General features: G+C 46.3%; 1 protein-coding gene across 2 annotated transcripts in view; it reads right to left on the bottom strand.

Annotated features, from left to right (window-relative positions):
- Nucleotides 1–713: 713 nt before the first annotated feature.
- prkcha (protein kinase C, eta, a) overlaps nucleotides 714–19,164 on the bottom strand; it is a 336,751-nt gene continuing 318,300 nt past the window's right edge. The window contains exons 14-16 of one of the 2 annotated variants that reach the window (XR_015080185.1): nucleotides 5,864–6,010; nucleotides 2,660–2,794; nucleotides 1,772–1,859 (exon numbers count right to left, since the gene is read on the bottom strand). Coding sequence is in view for 1 of the 2 variants with exons in the window: in XM_086002841.1 (XP_085858967.1) it covers nucleotides 1,713–1,859; nucleotides 5,864–6,010 (294 nt within the window). In the remaining variant the exon portion in view is untranslated. Of the gene's footprint in view, nucleotides 1,860–2,659; nucleotides 2,795–5,863; nucleotides 6,011–19,164 lie in introns of both variants that reach the window. The other variant, XM_086002841.1, reaches the window with a different exon arrangement.

The raw sequence follows: 19,164 nt of genomic DNA on the forward strand, positions 1-19,164 counted from the left end.
TTAGCACAGCAGCAACCTCTTGGGGCGATGCGACTGAATATCGGCGAAGGTGGCGCGAACTTGTGCCGGGCGCAAACTTTAGCTGCCGCCCGACTTTAGCGCCCCGAACGTGGCTATACTGAATTTCTAGGCCTAGGTGTCTTATTCCAACTTTCCCTCTTGGATGACTTTGCACAGTGACGTAGCAACAGCTTTGTTATGAGGAAGGGGCAGCACGGTGGTTAGCACTGTTGCCTCACAGCGCCAGGGACCCGGGTTCGAATCCGGCCTCGGGTGACTGTCTGTGTGGAGTTTGCACATTCTCCCCGTGTTTGCGTGGGTTTCCTCCGGGTGCTCCGGTTTCCTCCCACAGTCCAAAGATGTGCGGGTTAGGATGATTGGTTATGATAAATTGACCCTTAGTGTTAGGGGGATTAAATACGTGGGGTTACGGGGATAGGGTGGGATATGTGTTGGTGTAGGGGTTACGGGGATCGGGTGGGATATGTGTCAGTGCAGGCTCGATGGGCCGAAATGGCCTCTATCTGCACTGTGGGGTTTCTGTGATTCTGTGATTCTGTGAAAGTACAGCCATAGCCTAAGTGCTGCCTCTTCCCTCAGCTGTGCCTTATATTGTGTAAAAGGAATATATTGGCTTGTTCATCAGCAATCTATGCAACAAAGCAACCATTGATTAAGAATATGTGGCAATACAGGAAAAAGGTGGCCTATTGTAAGTGAAGGACAGACAACAATCAGCCGAGGAGAAGCTTGCTAGTTTGCTTCCACTTAACCCAGGTCTACTTGTAAGTACAAAGTTGTATTTAAAAAAAACTGATTGACTTTAATGAGACACAACACTGTACAATTGAACAGGACAACAGCAATATGGCCATTGATGGTACTGGATAATCAGCACAGACCAGAACTCTCCTTCATAGCTGCACCCACGCACGAGTTTACAAAGTTCTACTCATAATGAGTTTATTGCCTCTCATGCCATCACATCTCCTGGATCATGCAACTCCAAGAACTGGTCGCTTTTAATCTTTGAGGTTTTTTTTAATACAAAATATGCATTTTTAAAACATTTATTTGCCAACAGCTATAACTTATATACACAAGACAGCTTACACTCTCCATTCCACAGCGATGTTTCTCCATAGTGCATCGCAACTTTAAGATGGCTACTTCAAGCAGTCAGCAAGTACAACGTAAAACAACAGGCTATTCCTCCCCCCATAAATGAATATGTGGGTCCCTGAAGACAGATTTCTACCAAAGAGTGAAATATCATTTATGGAAGTGTAGAGCTGTTTACTGTTAACAAATTTCAGTTTCTATTTATAGATACATAGCTAATTAAATATCTAAACAGCTGAGTGCAAATGATAGATGCATAATTTAATAATGATCCACTGTAACAATACTTATTTATAAATGACTGCTTCATGACGACCATCAGTTCTGACATTCAGAAGACATGTTGTTGGAAAGATAATGGACAACGAGACAAAGCCACTCAGTTTCACAAAGTTACACAAAACAAAAATGCAATATAAACAGCATGCCAGTTCTCATTTCAGCAACTTTAAATGATGATCTTGTCTGAATAAACTTTCTGTGCCGTCAAGATGTAATAACCATTCCACTTGCTTGAGGTGGGCTTTGTGGTGCTGGGACTTGTCAGAGTTCTAAAATTGTCCGTTCACTAATGAATTGGGATTCATATTTCAAGCACACGCTTCTTCAGCGACAAATGAGAATCCTTTAAATTCATCTTGATTGATCATGCGGACCAGGGTCTCATCAATCGGTGTCAGCACAGGCTTCTCTGCGGTGAAGTCTCGATCAAAGTTATTTACATCCCGATTTGTTTTCTGCCAGAAAAGAAAAATGAGATACATTATAAGTTGACTGATCCTATTTGTCAAGCATATCTATCTTTAACTAAGCAAAACATTCAACTTCAAACACCACTCATCCCTGGCTGTGTCCAACCTCCTGTTTTAGTTCCAGAGCTAGGAGTCCAAGTTTGTTCTGCGGTACAGAAACTGCCCATTTCATTAAGTAGTCACAGAAGATCTCAGCCTAGATTTTTTGATCAATGTTATTTTAACATGAGATTAACCCATTTATTTTAAACTGGTTAATGCCAGTGTTAAATGACACCAATCAGAAAACCATTAGGGGAGCTCCATAGAATCAATGAAATAAAGACATTATGACTCATGCAGCAGGAAGTCACAGGCTGTCATACTCAGTAAAACTTACTACCATACTGTTTTACATCTTAGAACACCCAGAATATTACACTGTCAGTTTATCAACGTTCAACATATACAAAGTACTTAACCCGTGTGTATTTTCTAAACATTACATTCTTGATAACCTGCACCCTATGACAGGGCATTCTAATTACTTTCCTGTACTTTCTAGTTCCCATGTCAAATGTCCATTCGGCTGTTACACATTTGCAGAGTTATTTATTCTGCATTATAATGATGTGATACCAGCCATTTCTTGTGAATTAAAACAAGAAAAAGTACCACACATAGACTGCACAAAATAAAGGCATGAGAAGTCATGACAAAACATTGTGAAGGAATAAGCAATATACCTATTCAGAAAAATACACAATTCTATAAAAGAATTCTGACTTTATTAAAACATGACATACTAGGTCTGGAAATCTGGAAGCCTCAACAATGGAGAAGCTGTGAACAGCATTCAGGCTATTGAGATAAGATAAGTTGTTGACACTGAATCAATAGCCTTATTGAAACAGAAGGTTAAAGGTTCCTGAGGTCTGCAGCTTTGGAAAGAACACAATGGTACACCCTGTTAAGGTGTCTTAAACCAACACTTCGGAAAGAATCACATAAGAAGAAACATATGCCTTCATAAAAATAACATCAAATGAAACACAGGAGACACGAGTCTGTGTTACAACCAACCGAGGTAACTAAGAAGACAATGGCGCACCCGATTGAGGTGTTTTTAATTTACACATCATAAAAAGACTCAAACAGAAGACCTTGGTAAGAATGACATCAAATAGATGCGCCTGCTCCACACCATTTTTTATGATAAGGTTGGAACACCTAGGGTAGAGACATAATTCTTAATGCTACCAGCTGAACTGACTGTACAAATAGCAGAAGTCAGCAGAAAAATGACTAGAGATAACTAGCTTACATCAGCAGAAAACTTCAAAGGAAATACCACTGCAAAAGGGTATAAAAATTGAACTTTCAAATGGGAAGAGAGACTCGCTTGAAGGGGCAAAGCGATTCTCGGCTTCAGAGCTAGCTCTGTAAGTCTTCAACTCTTTGTATCTTGGGGATCAAGGTATTATATTTGATTTTGGTGGATATCCTGGAATAAACTAAGAACTGTAGAACTAGTGAAGTTAAGATTTGAGAATAAGGAGCTCTGATAATAGAATTGTAAGCTTTTTGTATTTGGAACTGTTAATGTTGCGATTGAAACACCAACTGTAAATTACATGTCGGTTCTTTAATAAATCTATATATTTTTAGAATTGTCTCACATAGTACTTCTGTATCAAACTCGTGAACTCAATCTCTGTACGCTCTTTGGTGAGGGGTTGCAGAATTCTGGGGGAGTTTTCCGAACCCTCATAATATCCGGAACGTTACAGTCTAGCTAAACTTATTAAAAGTGCTATCTGGAGGATGGTAACATCTTCAGGTTGTTCCTTTCCTTTAGGGAGAGATAGTCTGGACCTTTAGACCCAATTAAGCGTCTTTAGGATTCGGCTACCTCTAACTTTAGTTGAAAGTGAACGCCTGGGGAATACGCCTGATCTGGGGTAGCCCTAAAGGGGCTAGGACTAGTAATTATCCCTTCAACATTACTGCACACATCACTTCTTTGGGGCTTTTATTTCATGTCCACTCATACATGAACTGGCCCAAGACTAATTCAGGTTTATATATGCCTGAGTGAATTACAGACAGACATTCATTCTTCCAGAGATAATGGCCTGGATTTTCATTCAGCAGGCGGGTAGGAAGCGGGACTTTCGGGGCTATAGTCCCGCCTCCATCGAGTTGTAGCCAACCCACGTGATTTTGACTTGATTGACCTTGTTGAGCCCACCCAGCGGGCTCAGCAGGCCAATTAAGGGCCACCCGGCAACAGGTGACATCACAGATTGACATTTCATCTGTCAAGACCTTTTGACAGATGAAATATCAATGTTTCACAGCTGTTTGAAGCTGTCAAACACTGACAATCTGTACTCCAAGTTAATTCCTTCCTCTCAGGATGATTTAGAGATCTCTCCGGAACAGAAAGCTGAATGCTGCAATTTTTGACAGATCGCGGCCATTCTGCTTTCTGTGCTGGTGAGATGAGGGACTACCGAGACCTGAAGGAAGGAAGGCTGTAAAGGTAAGTAAAACCTCTTTAAACACTTTAAACACACCAAACACACTTACCTCTGCACTCATGCACCCATCACTCACCTGAACACCGGACATCTCGACCCCTCCAAGCCCTTCAGCCCGACGGCCCGCCTCGCTAACTTGGCATGGTTTGGAGCCGTCGGGAATCCCACACTTCAAGAATGAAAATAGGGATTAGGCTTAAAAACTGCCTGTTAACAGGCAGTTAATTGGCACTAATCCCCTTCCTGCCTTGGGGAGGCGGGTCCCAGTGCGGGTCGGGTACCTGCCTCCTTTGAAACTGGCATGGAGGTGGGTTGGGGGCGGGATGGGTTCATGCCCCCCCGATTTTGGAATTTTAACCCTCCACACGCCTCCAATCCCGCCTCCACGGCCCAATGAAAATCCTGCCCAATGTAACTTGTTTAAATGAACAATAAATCTACAGCTCCCCTAAATTAAGATGCATCCAATCCTATTATATTTGGATTGATTGTGAATGGCCTGTAATAAGCTTTATGCACAAAACCATGGTGTGAGTATAGCCCTCAACTTTGTGTTTATCTGTTTGTCCCCTTTCGGCACTAGCTGGGCACTAGCGATGCTGTACTTAACTTACAGTGCTACCATGATGGAAGCCCTGCCTTCAATGTGAATGCTGTGAGGTAAATGGGATGGCTCTGCTGAAGGAGGTAGGTAGCAAAAAGAATCACCTCCAGGAAATGCGTATTCCCTCCACTGCCAGCAGCGGCAGAGCAGGAACAGCAACATAAATGGCTCCTGCTGGTAATATGCACGACAGCTGGCCACATAGACTCAGCCTTTCATGGCTGGTGGCTTGAGCAAATGTGGTTATTGGCTGTACAAACTTTCCCAGGTCTGCATCTTTGAAATAACTGTGCACCGCAATATAAACTAGACAGATTCCACAGCCTCGGCAGCCAAATCAAACAGAACTGCTTCTATCTGAAGTGGGTCAGTAAAATATAACAAAGTGAGTGTCTAAGGCAAAATGAACAGACACAGACTGCCATTTATTGCCAATCAATATTGGTGGATCTGCCTCTACATTTTAGCCCTGTAGTCAACATTCTAAAAGCTGCAGTATTTCTGACTATAATGGCTTTGGAGTTTTAAGAAATCCGACAAATGTCTTTGTACAGACACAACTGCAGGAAATAAAGTAGGATAGGATATATAATTTCAAATACACTCCAGAAAGGTTTATAATGTTGCCTCAACAGAGAAAATATACACAGTACATACTTTTAAATCTTTTTTGCCGAAACATAACAGAAATACATTTCATGATCACTTAAGTGCAAAGTACACCCTGTCAGAAGCAGGAAGCAGTAGCACAGATGAATCATAGGGAGAACAGTGTACTATTGCCCACGTCACCCACAACCAATCATTCAGTATTTAAAAGGGATACAGCATAAACCCTTTTCCATCTCAGTAAGAGAACTTACGATCCTGGGTTTGAAAGGCGGCTTGACTTTTCGCTGTTCGAGCAAGTCCCAATCGATTCCTTGAAAGAAGGGATGGTTCAGGATGGCCTGCTCCCCACCTTGTGTTGGCACACATCCCAGGCGTTTGTTGGGATTTTTTATCATAAACTGGTGGAAAAAAATGAGAACACAAAATTATTACTCTTCGATTTTATAGACTGACAGAATTAGAGCTCAGGAAATAGTTAAACGCCCTAGCGTTCACCACCCCCTGCCAATGTTCACCACCCCCTGCCAACATTCACCACCCCCTGCCAATGTTCACCACCCCCTGCCAACCTTCACTGCCCCCTGCCAACGTTCACTGCCCCCTGCCAATGTTCACCACCCCTGCCAATGTTCACCACCTCCTGCCAACGTTCACCACTCGCTGCCAACCTTCACCACCCCCTGCCAACGTTCACCACCCCCGCCAACATTCACCACCCCTGCCAACCTTCACCACCCCCTGCCAACATTCACCACCCCCTGCCAATGTTCACCACCCCCTGCCAACCTTCACTGCCCCCTGCCAACGTTCACTGCCCCCTGCCAATGTTCACCACCCCTGCCAATGTTCACCACCTCCTGCCAACGTTCACCACTCGCTGCCAACCTTCACCACCCCCTGCCAACGTTCACCACCCCCGCCAACATTCACCACCCCTGCCAACCTTCACCGCCCCCTGCCAATGTTCACCACCCCTGCCAATGTTCACCACCCCCTGCCAATGTCCAGCACCCCCTGCCAATGTTCACCACCTCCTGCCAACGTTCACCACTCGCTGCCAATGTTCACCACCTCCTGCCAATGTTCACCACCTCCTGCCAATGTTCACCACCCCCTGCCAATGTTCACCACTCGCTGCCAATGTTCACCACTCGCTGCCAACCGTCACCACCCCTGCCAATGTTCACCACTCGCTGCCAATGTTCACCACTCGCTGCCAACCGTCACCATCCCTGCCAATGTTCACCACCCCCTGCCAATGTTCACCACTCGCTGCCAATGTTCACCACTCGCTGCCAACCGTCACCATCCCTGCCAATGTTCACCACCCCCTGCCAATGTTCACCACTCGCTGCCAATGTTCACCACTCGCTGCCAACCGTCACCACCCCTGCCAATGTTCAGCACCTCCTGCCAATGTTCACCACCCCCTGCCAATGTTCACCACCCCTGCCAACCTTCACCACTCCCTGCCAACCTTCACCACTCCCTGCCAACCTTCACCACCCCTGCCAACGTTCACCACCCCTGCCAATGTTCACCACCCCTGCCAACCTTCACCACCCCTGCCAACGTTCACCACCCCCTGCCAACCTTCACCACTCCCTACCAACGTTCACCACCCCCTGCCAACATTCACCACCCCCTGCCAATGTTCACCACCCCCTGCCAATGTTCACCACGCCCTGCCAACATTCACCACTCCCTGCCAACATTCACCACTCCCTGCCAATGTTCACCACTCCCTGCCAACATTCACCACTCCCTGCCAATGTTCAGCACCCCTGCCAACATTCACCACCCCATGCCACTCCCTGCCAACATTCACCACTCCCTGCCAACATTCACCACCCCTGCCAACATTCACCACCCTGCCAACGTTCACCACTCCTTGCCAACATTCACCACTCCCTGCCAACCTTCACCACCCCCTGCCAACCTTCACCACCCCCTGCCAACCTTCACCACCCCCTGCCAATGTTCACCACCCCTCGCCAATGTTCACCAACCCCTGTCAACGTTCACCACCCCCTGCCACTGTTCACCACTCCCTGCCAATGTTCACCATCCCCCGCCAATGTTCACCACTCCCTGCCAACATTCACCACTCCCTGCCAACATTCACCACTCCCTGCCAACGTTCACCACACCCTGCCAACATTCACCACTCCCTGCCAACGTTCACCACTCCCTGCCAACATTCACCACTCCCTGCCAACATTCACCACTCCCTGCCAACATTCACCACCCCCTGCCAACGTTCACCACCCCCTGCCAACATTTCCTCCTCTCCTTTTCTGAAGGCAGCAATTTATAGCGGGAACAAATCATTGACTGCCGGCTGCCCTCCAGTATCTCATCCAAGTGGCTGGTCAAACATTCTTTTAAATTTTTGGCCTTGATCTACTTTTGTTCAGTCCATTCTCAGGATCTTTCTCAGATTTAATAAACCAGAAAGGCCCTAGGCAGATGGGTGGGTAACTGCACCCTGTGGTGTGGTACTCAGAGCTGAAGATCAGAAAGGGCCCAGGTATTATGCCTGCTCTGTGCAGTTAGCCACTGGGTGATGTATGCACTGTAACTTGCTTCAGCATCCCTGGGCTGAGGGTGAGGAGAGAGGAGATATCAAGCATATTGACACGGAGACACTATTAGACTTGGCTGGAGTGCCTCGCGGGCAGAATGTCCCGATGACACTGATTGACCATGCAATGAGTACAGTGAGGTACCGGATGGCTGCTGATATCCACAGAACTGTCCTTTAGTATTAGCCACTGCATCAAGGCTGAGGCTTGTCTGGGGGTTGTAATGTTACTGACAGCGAATGCAAATGCCTGTCAGCAGCAGCACCGAATGCTGGAAGTCATCATTTTCTCAGGGTGCGGATGGACTGGGACCTCAGGCCAGTAATACGCTTTTTATAAGGACCTTCTCTAATATTGAAACTGGTCTTCTGCCAGAAGCATAACATCCTAACTGACATTTGAAATCAACTGCACATGCTAGCTTTTGGGTGCTCTTAATTCTGCCTCGCAATGTAAATGGGGCAGATTCTAGGACACGTGGCAGCCAACAGCCAAACAGGGTTTAAGATTAATGCTACAGACGTGTGCTGTTCTAGAACACTATGTTATTATTTTTGAATTTTGACTCCCAAACCCACACTGTATATGATTCCAACTTTAAATCTCAATTTCCATCAAGTGAACTATTCAACGGTATTGAAGGAAGAAAATGTAATCATTGTTAAAGCGATACTGTAATAATAGTATAAAAGGAATGGCCCAGAGCTGAGCTGTCAGCAGCAGCATGGAAATCAACTTAAACCAGAACAGATATTAATCATAGTTGGTGCCACCATGTCTTGCAGGTCTCCAAGTCATTAATTCATTCCCCCCTTTATTTTTGTGAGGCAAGAAGATTTTTGGCAATAGAAAAAAAAAGGATTGTAAAGAATTGCCTTTTCTTGAAGTGAAGGACAATCTATACTGCTATGTGTGGACCTGGAGCTCTGGTTCATTGCCATACCATACTTTGAGTGTTGTTTGATGAACTTACATCTACTTACTTGTCAAGCAAGTAAGTTGCTTTGCTGGCAATATCATACCTGCATAAAGCAGGAACCTGCTCGAACCTGTTTGTCCGATGACAGTCAGTTATCCTTGATATTTGCTTACAAAGCCAGCTACAGACTTCCTTGTTCTCTTATAAAGTGACAGTCTTACTATTCCGATGCATGAAGATTGATCAACAACTGATAAGAGGCTCCCTTTAAAAACGAGTGTCATGTTACAATATTCTTAAAGTTGACCCAATTATTACAGCTAGGGAGTTAGATTATTAGAACTAATTGCTGAACCATCATCACATACAGATTGCAATGGACAGAATAGATCAGTACAAAATTAAGAAAGGAAAAAAAGGAGCTCAGGAGCAATGAAAATGTAGCTCTCCAATAAACTTGGGGGGGGGAGAATTCGGTTGCTTTGCGCCTCCCGTTAGCGCCATAAGAGGGCGCTAATGGGGCGCAAAACAACTAGCGCCCGGGCGCAGCGCTGCCAACGCCTCCTGTAAAATTCAACGGAAGGTTAGCGGCGGCGGTAACTGTTAGCGCCCCGTGGCGCTGCGCCGCCAGCGATGATGTCATCGCAGTGCGCAGCACCCCGCTCGCGCCCCGGCCGTGATCTTCGGTCGCGCCCCCTGACTTACCACCGGACGCTATGTCTGACGGGGTCAGGGGGGCCTACCTGCGGCCGGGATGGCGCTAATTAAAGGCAAGGTGCCGGGCGGCCATTTTTGTTGCTGGCCGCCTGCCAGCACCTGCCTCCGCTGCCATCCCTGGCCTCCTGAGCACCCACCCCCTGCTGGGCCCCGGGTCGTGTTGCACAAGGCCCCTCCCCTTTAAGAAGGGGAGGAAGGCCTGCAATACCGTGGCACGTAGTGCCGCGATATTCTCTCACAGCGCCCGCAAGAGGGAGGCGGGGCGCTTCCAGTAGCGCCCCGCTTCCCTCTTGGGGCGCTGACATGAATCTTGTCATTCATGTGGAAATGACTTATGAAGTAATACTGGCAGCATGCTGGTGGCACTGTCCAGGGAGAGTATAAATACTCGGGCATGGGCCCAGCTTGTTCAGGACATTCTTTAACAGGAACTAGTGAAGGACACAACTAGATCTCCATGTTGCAAAACAGTTGATTAAAGCCTTGTTTAATACTCAGACCAAGTGCCTAGTAGTTGTCTTACGTCAGGTGCTACCAATGAATTTTGGCCGCGCTGGTGCTAATTTTTTCGGGGCGCTAAAAGTAACGCCCCGGCGAAGTTAGCGCCCCAAAGGGGATGCGACTCAATTTTCCCCTGGGTCTCTGAAAACCACCAGCTTTATATATGAGAGGGCTGTTGATGGTGAGAGGATTGAACACTTGCAGTTGATACCACTCCTTTAACATAAATCCATGCTGGCTGTCCTTAATTAACTCAACAAATTATAACTGCAGCATAGCAATTTCTTAAACAATGACCAGCTAAACAGTCTAACTTCACCTACAAGCCTTCTTGATGACTGAGATTGCACACAGAGCAGAAAGAGCAGGTGGCGTGCATCCTAAATGTTGAGTCTGCAGGAATCATTAAGAAAATGAAATACACAAAGAACAGGAGGTTGTAAAACAGAAGGTGTTTAGATTTTACACACATCTGTAAAGTTAGTCTTGTTTCTACCAATTTTATATGAAACTATTCACATTATTTTTTCTCCTCCTGTTTTATCCACCTCTCACACGCACGCACACACTCTTCCAATGGGATTACTGGACAGCAATTATGACTGGAATGCTGGTGGAATAGCTTGCTGACACTCACTTGGGTGAGGCCTGTAGATTTGTATTATGGCAAGAGTTAAAAATGTTAAGAGTAGAAATAATCAATAACAACATTAACTTCCTGCCCAGGAGGCTGTGGGTAAGAATGCCAGGGGCATCAGCTGCCATGGCTCGGTTTCACTTTAATCAGATATCTAGGTGTGGTGTGCCAGGAAAGTGACGGGCTGCTTCCGGCCACCACTGGCATCCCTCCAGGACCTGGACTGATCTGCTGACTTGGCTGAAGGAATCTGTGGCACAAGCTTGCACGAGGGAGAAAAGGAGAATCATAGTATCTCACAGCAAAAAAAGCAGGCCATTCGGCCCATTGTGTTTGTGCTGGCTTTTTAAAAGAGTGGTCCAATTAGTCCCAGTCCCTTCCTCTTTCCCCATAGCCCTGCAAAGGAATAAGATTAAAAATGAATGAACTGAAGAATTAACTAAAGGATAGACAGCTGTGAGTGGATTCCAAGGATACAGATAATCTCACTGCTTATGGAGTCACTAGAAACCCACACTTTAAAAAAAATACGAGGGACAAAGTGACATATTTTACATAGATACCCCCTGTCAATGATATCTGGGAAGTCTGCCTTTAAGTTGTGGACCAGATATTCCCTGTGCAGTAACTGGCTATGAAGACTTAAATAGCAGTTTATTTGCATGAAATGGTTAATGGCTTTTATATGACATCGTAACTACCTTGTAGCAGTGTCACACGACAGGATCCCTGTCTCACATAAAGCTACTTTTAATAGAATATGCATCAACTTGTACATATTAGGGTAAATTTTGCAAGGCACAAAGTCCCACTCAATGGAAGTGCAATCGGAGGATGAGAAAAAGAGGTCAGCGCACTTGATTCATGATATTCTGGTCACCGGTTTTAATGACCCCAGTAACCATTCATCGTTTGTAAATGCACCATTTAGAGTTGTACCAAGGTATAAAGACCAGGAATTTTTTTAATTAGTTGGTATCAATCAGACCAGCAATAGAGGCAATATAGCCGGCAGCAAAGCCCTTCTACTAGGGAGGGTGGTGAGGGGGGGAAATAAAAATCAGCCACGGTTTCCCATGGTGACTCTAGTTGGAAAATGTGAATGCCGGACGGAGACACTTAGATGTGATGCTACCCATGGTAGGAGAGCCTGCTCAGGTTCACTTAAGAAAAAAGTCACTTAGGGTAAGTACTTTAGTGCTGCCAGCATCAATGGAACTGCCCCTTAACAACAGTCAATTGTTGTTAAGGTGCAAGGGGGGGGGTAGAAAAAGGAAGAAATTGGAGAAAAATAAAATGTCTTGAATCTTTCACGATGGCCCAAATGGCCTCCTCCTGTGCTGTGTTATTCTATGATTCTATCTAATTTGATGATATGGGTATTATCATCAGTAGCTTACAGCCCAGCCCAACTCTCATTAAGTACTTGTTAAGTCTGTGTGTCCCAGTTATGCTTATTATAAATCACTGGACACAGACCACAAGAGTAACTTTAACAGGTCTTTACTATTCGGAGGTCAGGGCTGAACTGCCCAGCAAATCCCTACACAACGTTTATATACCGGTGTGGTCACCACCGGTATTACAGTATACAGCAGCCAAGAGAAAGTAGTACATCTCTTAAGGTAGTTCTCTTAAGGTGGAACAGGTTACATACACCACAATCCTCCCTTTTTAGCTTAACAGTTATATCCCCATTTAACATAACATAATAACATATAGATATATATATATATACAACTTCATGCAAAACAGTTCAAAGATTCAGTCTCTGAGGAGGCCTCCTGATTCGAGTTGGATAACGCCTTTCAGGGGTCTCTGATTCTCGTTGCTGGGGTGACTCATCTAGTTGATCTCTTATGGATTGGACATCATCCTCAGGTACATTCACTTCTGAGGTAGATGCTTCAGGTTCACTAACTTCTTCCACGGTTGTCTCTGCCGTAACCCTGCGTTCGACCCTTGTTCTCGATTCTACCAGTTGGTCAGCATGGCGCCGTATTACATTTTCACCAATATCTACCGTGTACATCAGGGGTCCTTGTCTGGCCCGAATTGTTCCAGATTGCCATTTCTCGTTTTTATAGTCCCGGGCTAACACTGGTTGTCCTATTTCGAAACTCCGAGTGGTCTTGTTATTTATATGCTGGAAATGTTTGTTTTCAACTTCCCTCCGCACATTTGGTTTTAACAAGTCCAACCTGGACCGCAACCTCCTGTTATAGAACATCATGGCAGGACTTTGGTTTGTCACTGCATGAGTGGCGTTTCGATATGCCAGTAGGAATTTGTCCACCTTGTGTTGTAGTGGAATCTGATCTTCGCTCATGGCCTTTATTGCTTTTTTGAACGTTTGTACAAATCTCTCGGCCAACCCGTTTGTAGCCGGATGATATGGGGCAGAGGTATAATGTTTCACCCCGTTCTTCTTCATGAATTTCTGGAATTCTTCTGACACGAACTGCGGTCCGTTGTCTGAACATATTTGTTCTGGCAATCCATTTCTTGCAAATATCGTTCTTAGCACCGCGATCGTCTTTTCCGAGGTAGTGGTAGTCATCTTAATCACTTCTGGCCATTTAGAATGTGCGTCCACCGCAATTAAAAACATGGAGTCCATGAATGGACCAGCAAAGTCAATATGTACACGTTGCCATGGGGTTGAAGGCCATTCCCATGGATGCAGCGGTGCAATCGGAGGTGCATTTTGAACTTTTTGGCACCCTGAGCAGCTTTTCGTCAGCTCCTCTATCTGTTGGTCGATACCCGGCCACCACACATAAGCCCTAGCAAGGCTTTTCATCTTGACTCCCCCCAGATGACCTTCATGCAGTTCCTTTAGAACTCTCTCTCTTAACTTAGGAGGAATAATCACCCTTGTTCCATACATCAATGTTCCTTGTCAGACGGACAGCTGTTCTCATCTTGCTGAGAATGCCGGTAACAGTGGATCACCATGTGCTGGCCATCCCTTCACTGTCACTTCGTAGACCCGGGACAGTGTCGGGTCGTTCCTGGTTTCTCTTTCAATACTTGCATTGGTGACTGGTAAACATTCGATGATGGTCGAGTGAAATAACTCAACAGGGTCAACCGTCGGTGCCTCCTCCTCTGTAGGTAGTGGCAGGCGCGACAGCCCATCAGCATTACCATGCTGCTTTGTACCTTTGAATTCGATCTGATATTGATGTGCCCCTAGGAAAAGGGACCATCTCTGGAGTCTCTGTGCTGTCATCACCGAAACACCCTTCTTAGGGTTAAAAATGGATACCAACGGCTGGTGGTCTGTCAGAAGCGTAAACTTTTGGCCCTGCAGGTAATGATTAAACTTCTTTACTCCCCACACAAGGCTGAGAGCCTCCCTATCTATCTGAGCATAGTTGCGCTCAGCGGAGGTCAATGATCTGGATGTGAACGCAACTGGCCTCTCCTGGCCATTTGGCAACTTGTGTGAGAGTACTGCCCCAACACCATATGGAGAAGCATCACAAGCCAAACGAATAGGCAGCGTTGGGTTGAAGTGAGCCAACACTTCCTCTGAGGTGATCAATGCCTTGCTTTCGCGAAAGGCCCTCTTACAGCCCTCGCTCCACTTCCATGGTACTCCCTTCTGCAAAAGAGCGTTCAGCGGGTGCAGCACCGTGGATAAATTTGGCAGAAACTTATGGTAATAGTTAATCAACCCTAGGAACGACCTCAACTGGAATACATTATCCGGAGCGGGAGCCTTCACAACAGCTTCGATCTTGTCAGGAGACTTATGAAGCCGCTCCTGGTCAATGACACGACCACAGTACGAGATCCGCTTCTGAAAGAACTCACATTTCTGGCGATTAACTCGAAGTCCATATTCTTTCAATCTGGTGAGCACCAGTTCCAAATTTGCAAGGTGTTCCTCGTCATCATCTCCTGTAATCAGAATATCGTCCAGGTAACATTGTGTGCCTGGAATTCCCTGTAATACCTGCTCCATGGCCCTCTGCCAAATTGCTGGAGCCGATGCCACTCCAAAAACCAGTCTATTATACCGGTACAAGCCTCTATGCGTGTTGATCGTGAGATACTGGCGTGACTCTTCCTCAACTTCCATCTGTAAGTACGCCTGCACCAGGTCTATCTTGGTGAAGTGTTTCCCACCAGACAACGAAGCGAAGATATCCTCAATCCGTGGAAGCGGATACTGTACCGTGTGAAGCACCGGATTAACAGTGATCTTGAAATCTCCACAGATGCGAACCTTCCCCGGTTCCCCCGGCTTGTTGCTCGATGAACGCTTCATGACGGGGACAATGGGCGTGGCCCACTCACTCCAGTCTACCTTAGACAGTACTCCTGAACGTTCTAGCCCTTCCAGCTCAGCTTCCACAACAGGTCGTATCACATAAGGTACCGGTCTGGCTTTGAAAAATTTCGGGTTTGCATGTTCTTCAACCTTGATGTTTGCCGTAATTCCTCTCAGTGTTCCCAGTCCCTGTTGGAACACCTCTTTAGCATCGTCCAATATTCTGGACAATCGTTTAGGTTTGACATCTTTTTTACCGGAATCTACCGTTAGTGCTTTTAAGGAATGCCAGTCCATATTTATTTTCCTAATCCACTCCCGTCCCAGTAGTGGTGGACCTCCCTCAGGTAGCACATATAAGTCCATTCCTCGGCTTTCTTTGCCCTTGTGGACCACCTTTACCTCTATCTTCCCGATGGGGTATACTCTTTGCCCCGTGTATGTTTTCAATACAATCTCCGTATCCCGTAGGGGAATATGTGGGAATAACCTTTTGTAATCTTGCTTATTCATGACCGTCAATGCTGATCCAGTGTCCAATTCCATCTTCACTTGGACTCCTGCTATCTGAAGTGTGACCCAGATTGTTTGGAGGTCTGCTTCATTACCAACACTGTGTACTCTTAGACTACCCAGTTCATTACTGCTGGAGTCTGAATTTGACTTCTGTTCGTTCGAACTGTTCTCTGTCACCTTGTGTACCTTTCTGTACTTTTCCTGCGGTGACTTTTTGTTGCTGGTCTTCTTTCCTGACCGGCATACTTTAGCTATGTGACCAAGCCTGCCACATTTTCTGCATTCCTGATTTTTGAACCAGCACTGGTTCTGATCGTGCGTTGTCTTTCCACAACGATAACATTTTACTGTACCCAAGACCATTTGATTGGTGCTGAGTTCCGGTGACCGTAGCTGCATTTCCGCAGTGCTTCTCGCTGCGGCTTCGTGCGATGCTGCAATAGTGACAGCTTTATCAAGCGTAAGCTCATTCTCCTCAAGCAGTCGCTTTTGTGTTCCTTCTTTTAACAATCCACACACAAATTTATCTCTCAGCGCATCTGCTAGTCCTGTTCCAAACTGACAGTACTTTGCTAGCTTACGCAGTTCAATTAAAAATTCAGCGTTGCTTTCGTCTTTCAGCTGCGTTCTTCTGTAAAATTTAAATCGTTCCGCTATCATCAACGGCGTGGGGTTTAAATGATTTTTCAGGACAGTAACAATATTCGCGAAAGTCTGATCCGCCGGTTTATCTGGTGATAGAAGGTGCTTCAATAGCCCGTATGTCTTCGCACCCATTGAGCTTAATAAGGTTAGTGCTTTCTCATCATCTGGTACCTTATTTGCTTTACAATAAACTTCCATGCGTTCTACATACGTGGTCCAATCTTCAATATCGCTATCAAAGGTATTAATGTTCCCATGTTTAGGCAACCTTGCAAGTTTTTTTAATTTTTCTTTTTCTCAAAATGGCGGCTTCCCGCGCTTGTCTTCTTCCCCCGCCTACTAAAATGGCGGCTTCCCGCACTTGGCGGTCTTTCCCGCGCTCGTCTTCTTCCCCCGCCGACTACAATGGCGGATTCCCACGTTTGCCTTCTTCCCCCGCTGGCTGCAATGGCGATTGCCGTGCTGCTGCCGTTCTCGCCTCCCCAGCGGTTCTCAATTCCCCGACGCTGCTTTTACTCCCCCGCGGTTCCTGTGGGCATTCACGCTTCCCCTGCTGTTGCACCTCTCAGCCCCGCATGCAGCCCGGTCCTTTACACCGGCTGCGTTTGAGTTCTCCGCGGCTCTCATGCCTTAAGCTGCCCCAGTCGCTGCGCCTCTCGACCTCGATTGCAGCCCGGCCCTTTTCACCGGCCGTGGTCGAGTTCTCCGCCCTTTTTCCTCCGTTTTCCCTCCCCCACTCCACAGTCAACGCGGCCGACTTTCTGCTCGTGTCGCTGATCGGCTTACCCACCACCATGGTAGAAGGGATGATCACTGCCTGTCGCTGATGGAGGGCTTCGTGGTCAGAATTTTTCTTTTTAACCCGGGTTCTCGATGCCTCCCGTGCGATGGTGCTCAGCAGGATGATGAGGGCGGATGCCTCTTCTCGACGCCCGTTCTGAGGACGAAGCTGCCTTGGATGTAAAACTGCCGCAGGGTAAGATCGGACTCGTCGCCACTGTTAAGTCTGTGTGTCCCAGTTATGCTTATTATAAATCACTGGACACAGACCACAAGAATAACTTTAACAGGTCTTTACTATTCGGAGGTCAGGGCTGAACTGCCCAGCAAATCCCTACACAACGTTTGTATACCGGTGTGGTCACCACCGGTATTACAGTATACAGCAGCCAAGAGAAAGTAGTACATCTCTTAAGGTAGTTCTCTTAAGGTGGAACAGGTTACATACACCACAGTACTGGTCCTGCATTTAATTCTAGTGCAGCCTTTGCCAGTCTAACTTAATTTGTGTTGTTCTCTTTTTCTGCTTGAAACTGCTGCATAGGGAATACTTGTAGCACCCGTAAAAATTCCTCCACGGGCTCTCCTGGCTGTTGCGGGTGGGATCTTAGGAGGTGTCTGGCATACATGGAATTTACCGGGGTTTGGTACTGTCTTTTCAGCCGGTTGATGGCGTCCTCGCATGTTTTAAGGTCCCGGATGAGTGCGAATACTTTAGGGCTCACTTGGGCGTTCAGAACTCTTAGCATGGATTTCTGAGGCACGCCGGATTCTCCCAGGTAGGCTTCGAAGCAGCTCAGCCAGTGTTCGAAGTCGAGGGCTGAGTTTGCTGCCTGTGGGTTTAGGTCCAGGTACGGTGGTCTGAGGGCTCGCAGCCAGGCCGGCTGCTGTGGCTGTTGTAGCTGGGCGTCTGGCTGGTCGCTTGGCTGCTCAAGTGTCGACATTTTAAAATTTAGCCAATGAAATTGATATACCTATCAATTCATCCAATGAAAAGCGACGAGTTAAGAAAGTAACTATAGGTTTTTATTGGCTAAATAACAGAGCCCACCCTCGTGGGTGATCGGATACAACATGGAGGAATGCCAGCCAGTCGACTACCTTTATACCTGGGCAGGTAGGTGGAGTCATGGGCGGAGTCAGCAGTGGTCAGCCCAGGTATAACAGCGTGACAAGAGGCGACCTCGTATAGTGATACAACAGTGTGAACAGTGATAACCATAGAGTAACGATATAACAGTGATAACTATAGTGTAACGATAGTGAACGATAAAAGTGGTTTACCACAATACTATACAGCAGCTACAAAATAGTTCAGGAAACCCACACAAGGCAAGGATAAACAACAGGATGCCAAATACTCGCAAAGTGTTGCTGTCGTGTGAAATGTGCAGCAATACTTCCTGCATAGACTCTGGGAAATGAAGAACCACACAATATTCCCGATATCTTTACTTGTAGGCAGGACACCAGCACTCACATGATGTCTTGTTTTTGTGCGTCAGATTAACGAGCCTGTGTATTTGCCCTCAAATAGCAACTGACAGGAGTGTGGCCAAACGAATGTGCAAAACCACATTTGCATAAATACTTGGCAAATATCAAAGCTGGAATAGTGTGCATGCCACAGCAAAAGAGGTCCGTTCATTCCTCACCTGTTTATGGGAGCAGTATTGGAGTTATATTTTTAAAAAGAGAAGAAATGGCTGTAAGGCTGCTGGTAAACCAGCTTCTATTTATATGGAATGGGAAATTCAGTTCGGAAAAAATTCTGTGGCCGTGTGTCACTGTGCACCACAACACAAACTGCACACCTCACAGCAAATGGACAGGGTGGGGCAGTTAGATCATCCACACACCACAAGTGTGGCTGCACCACAAAGAAACGGAGGGAACAGATCTTTGTATCAGTGCAGAGGTAGCTGGAAATGGCGCTGTGATGCAACAACCCGGCTAGAAACAAGAGGTCT

This window comes from Somniosus microcephalus, chromosome 12 (assembly GCF_052327205.1).
Source record: "Somniosus microcephalus isolate GS21.2 chromosome 12, FLI_Smic_1.0, whole genome shotgun sequence".
NCBI classification, from domain to species: Eukaryota; Metazoa; Chordata; class Chondrichthyes; order Squaliformes; family Somniosidae; genus Somniosus; species Somniosus microcephalus.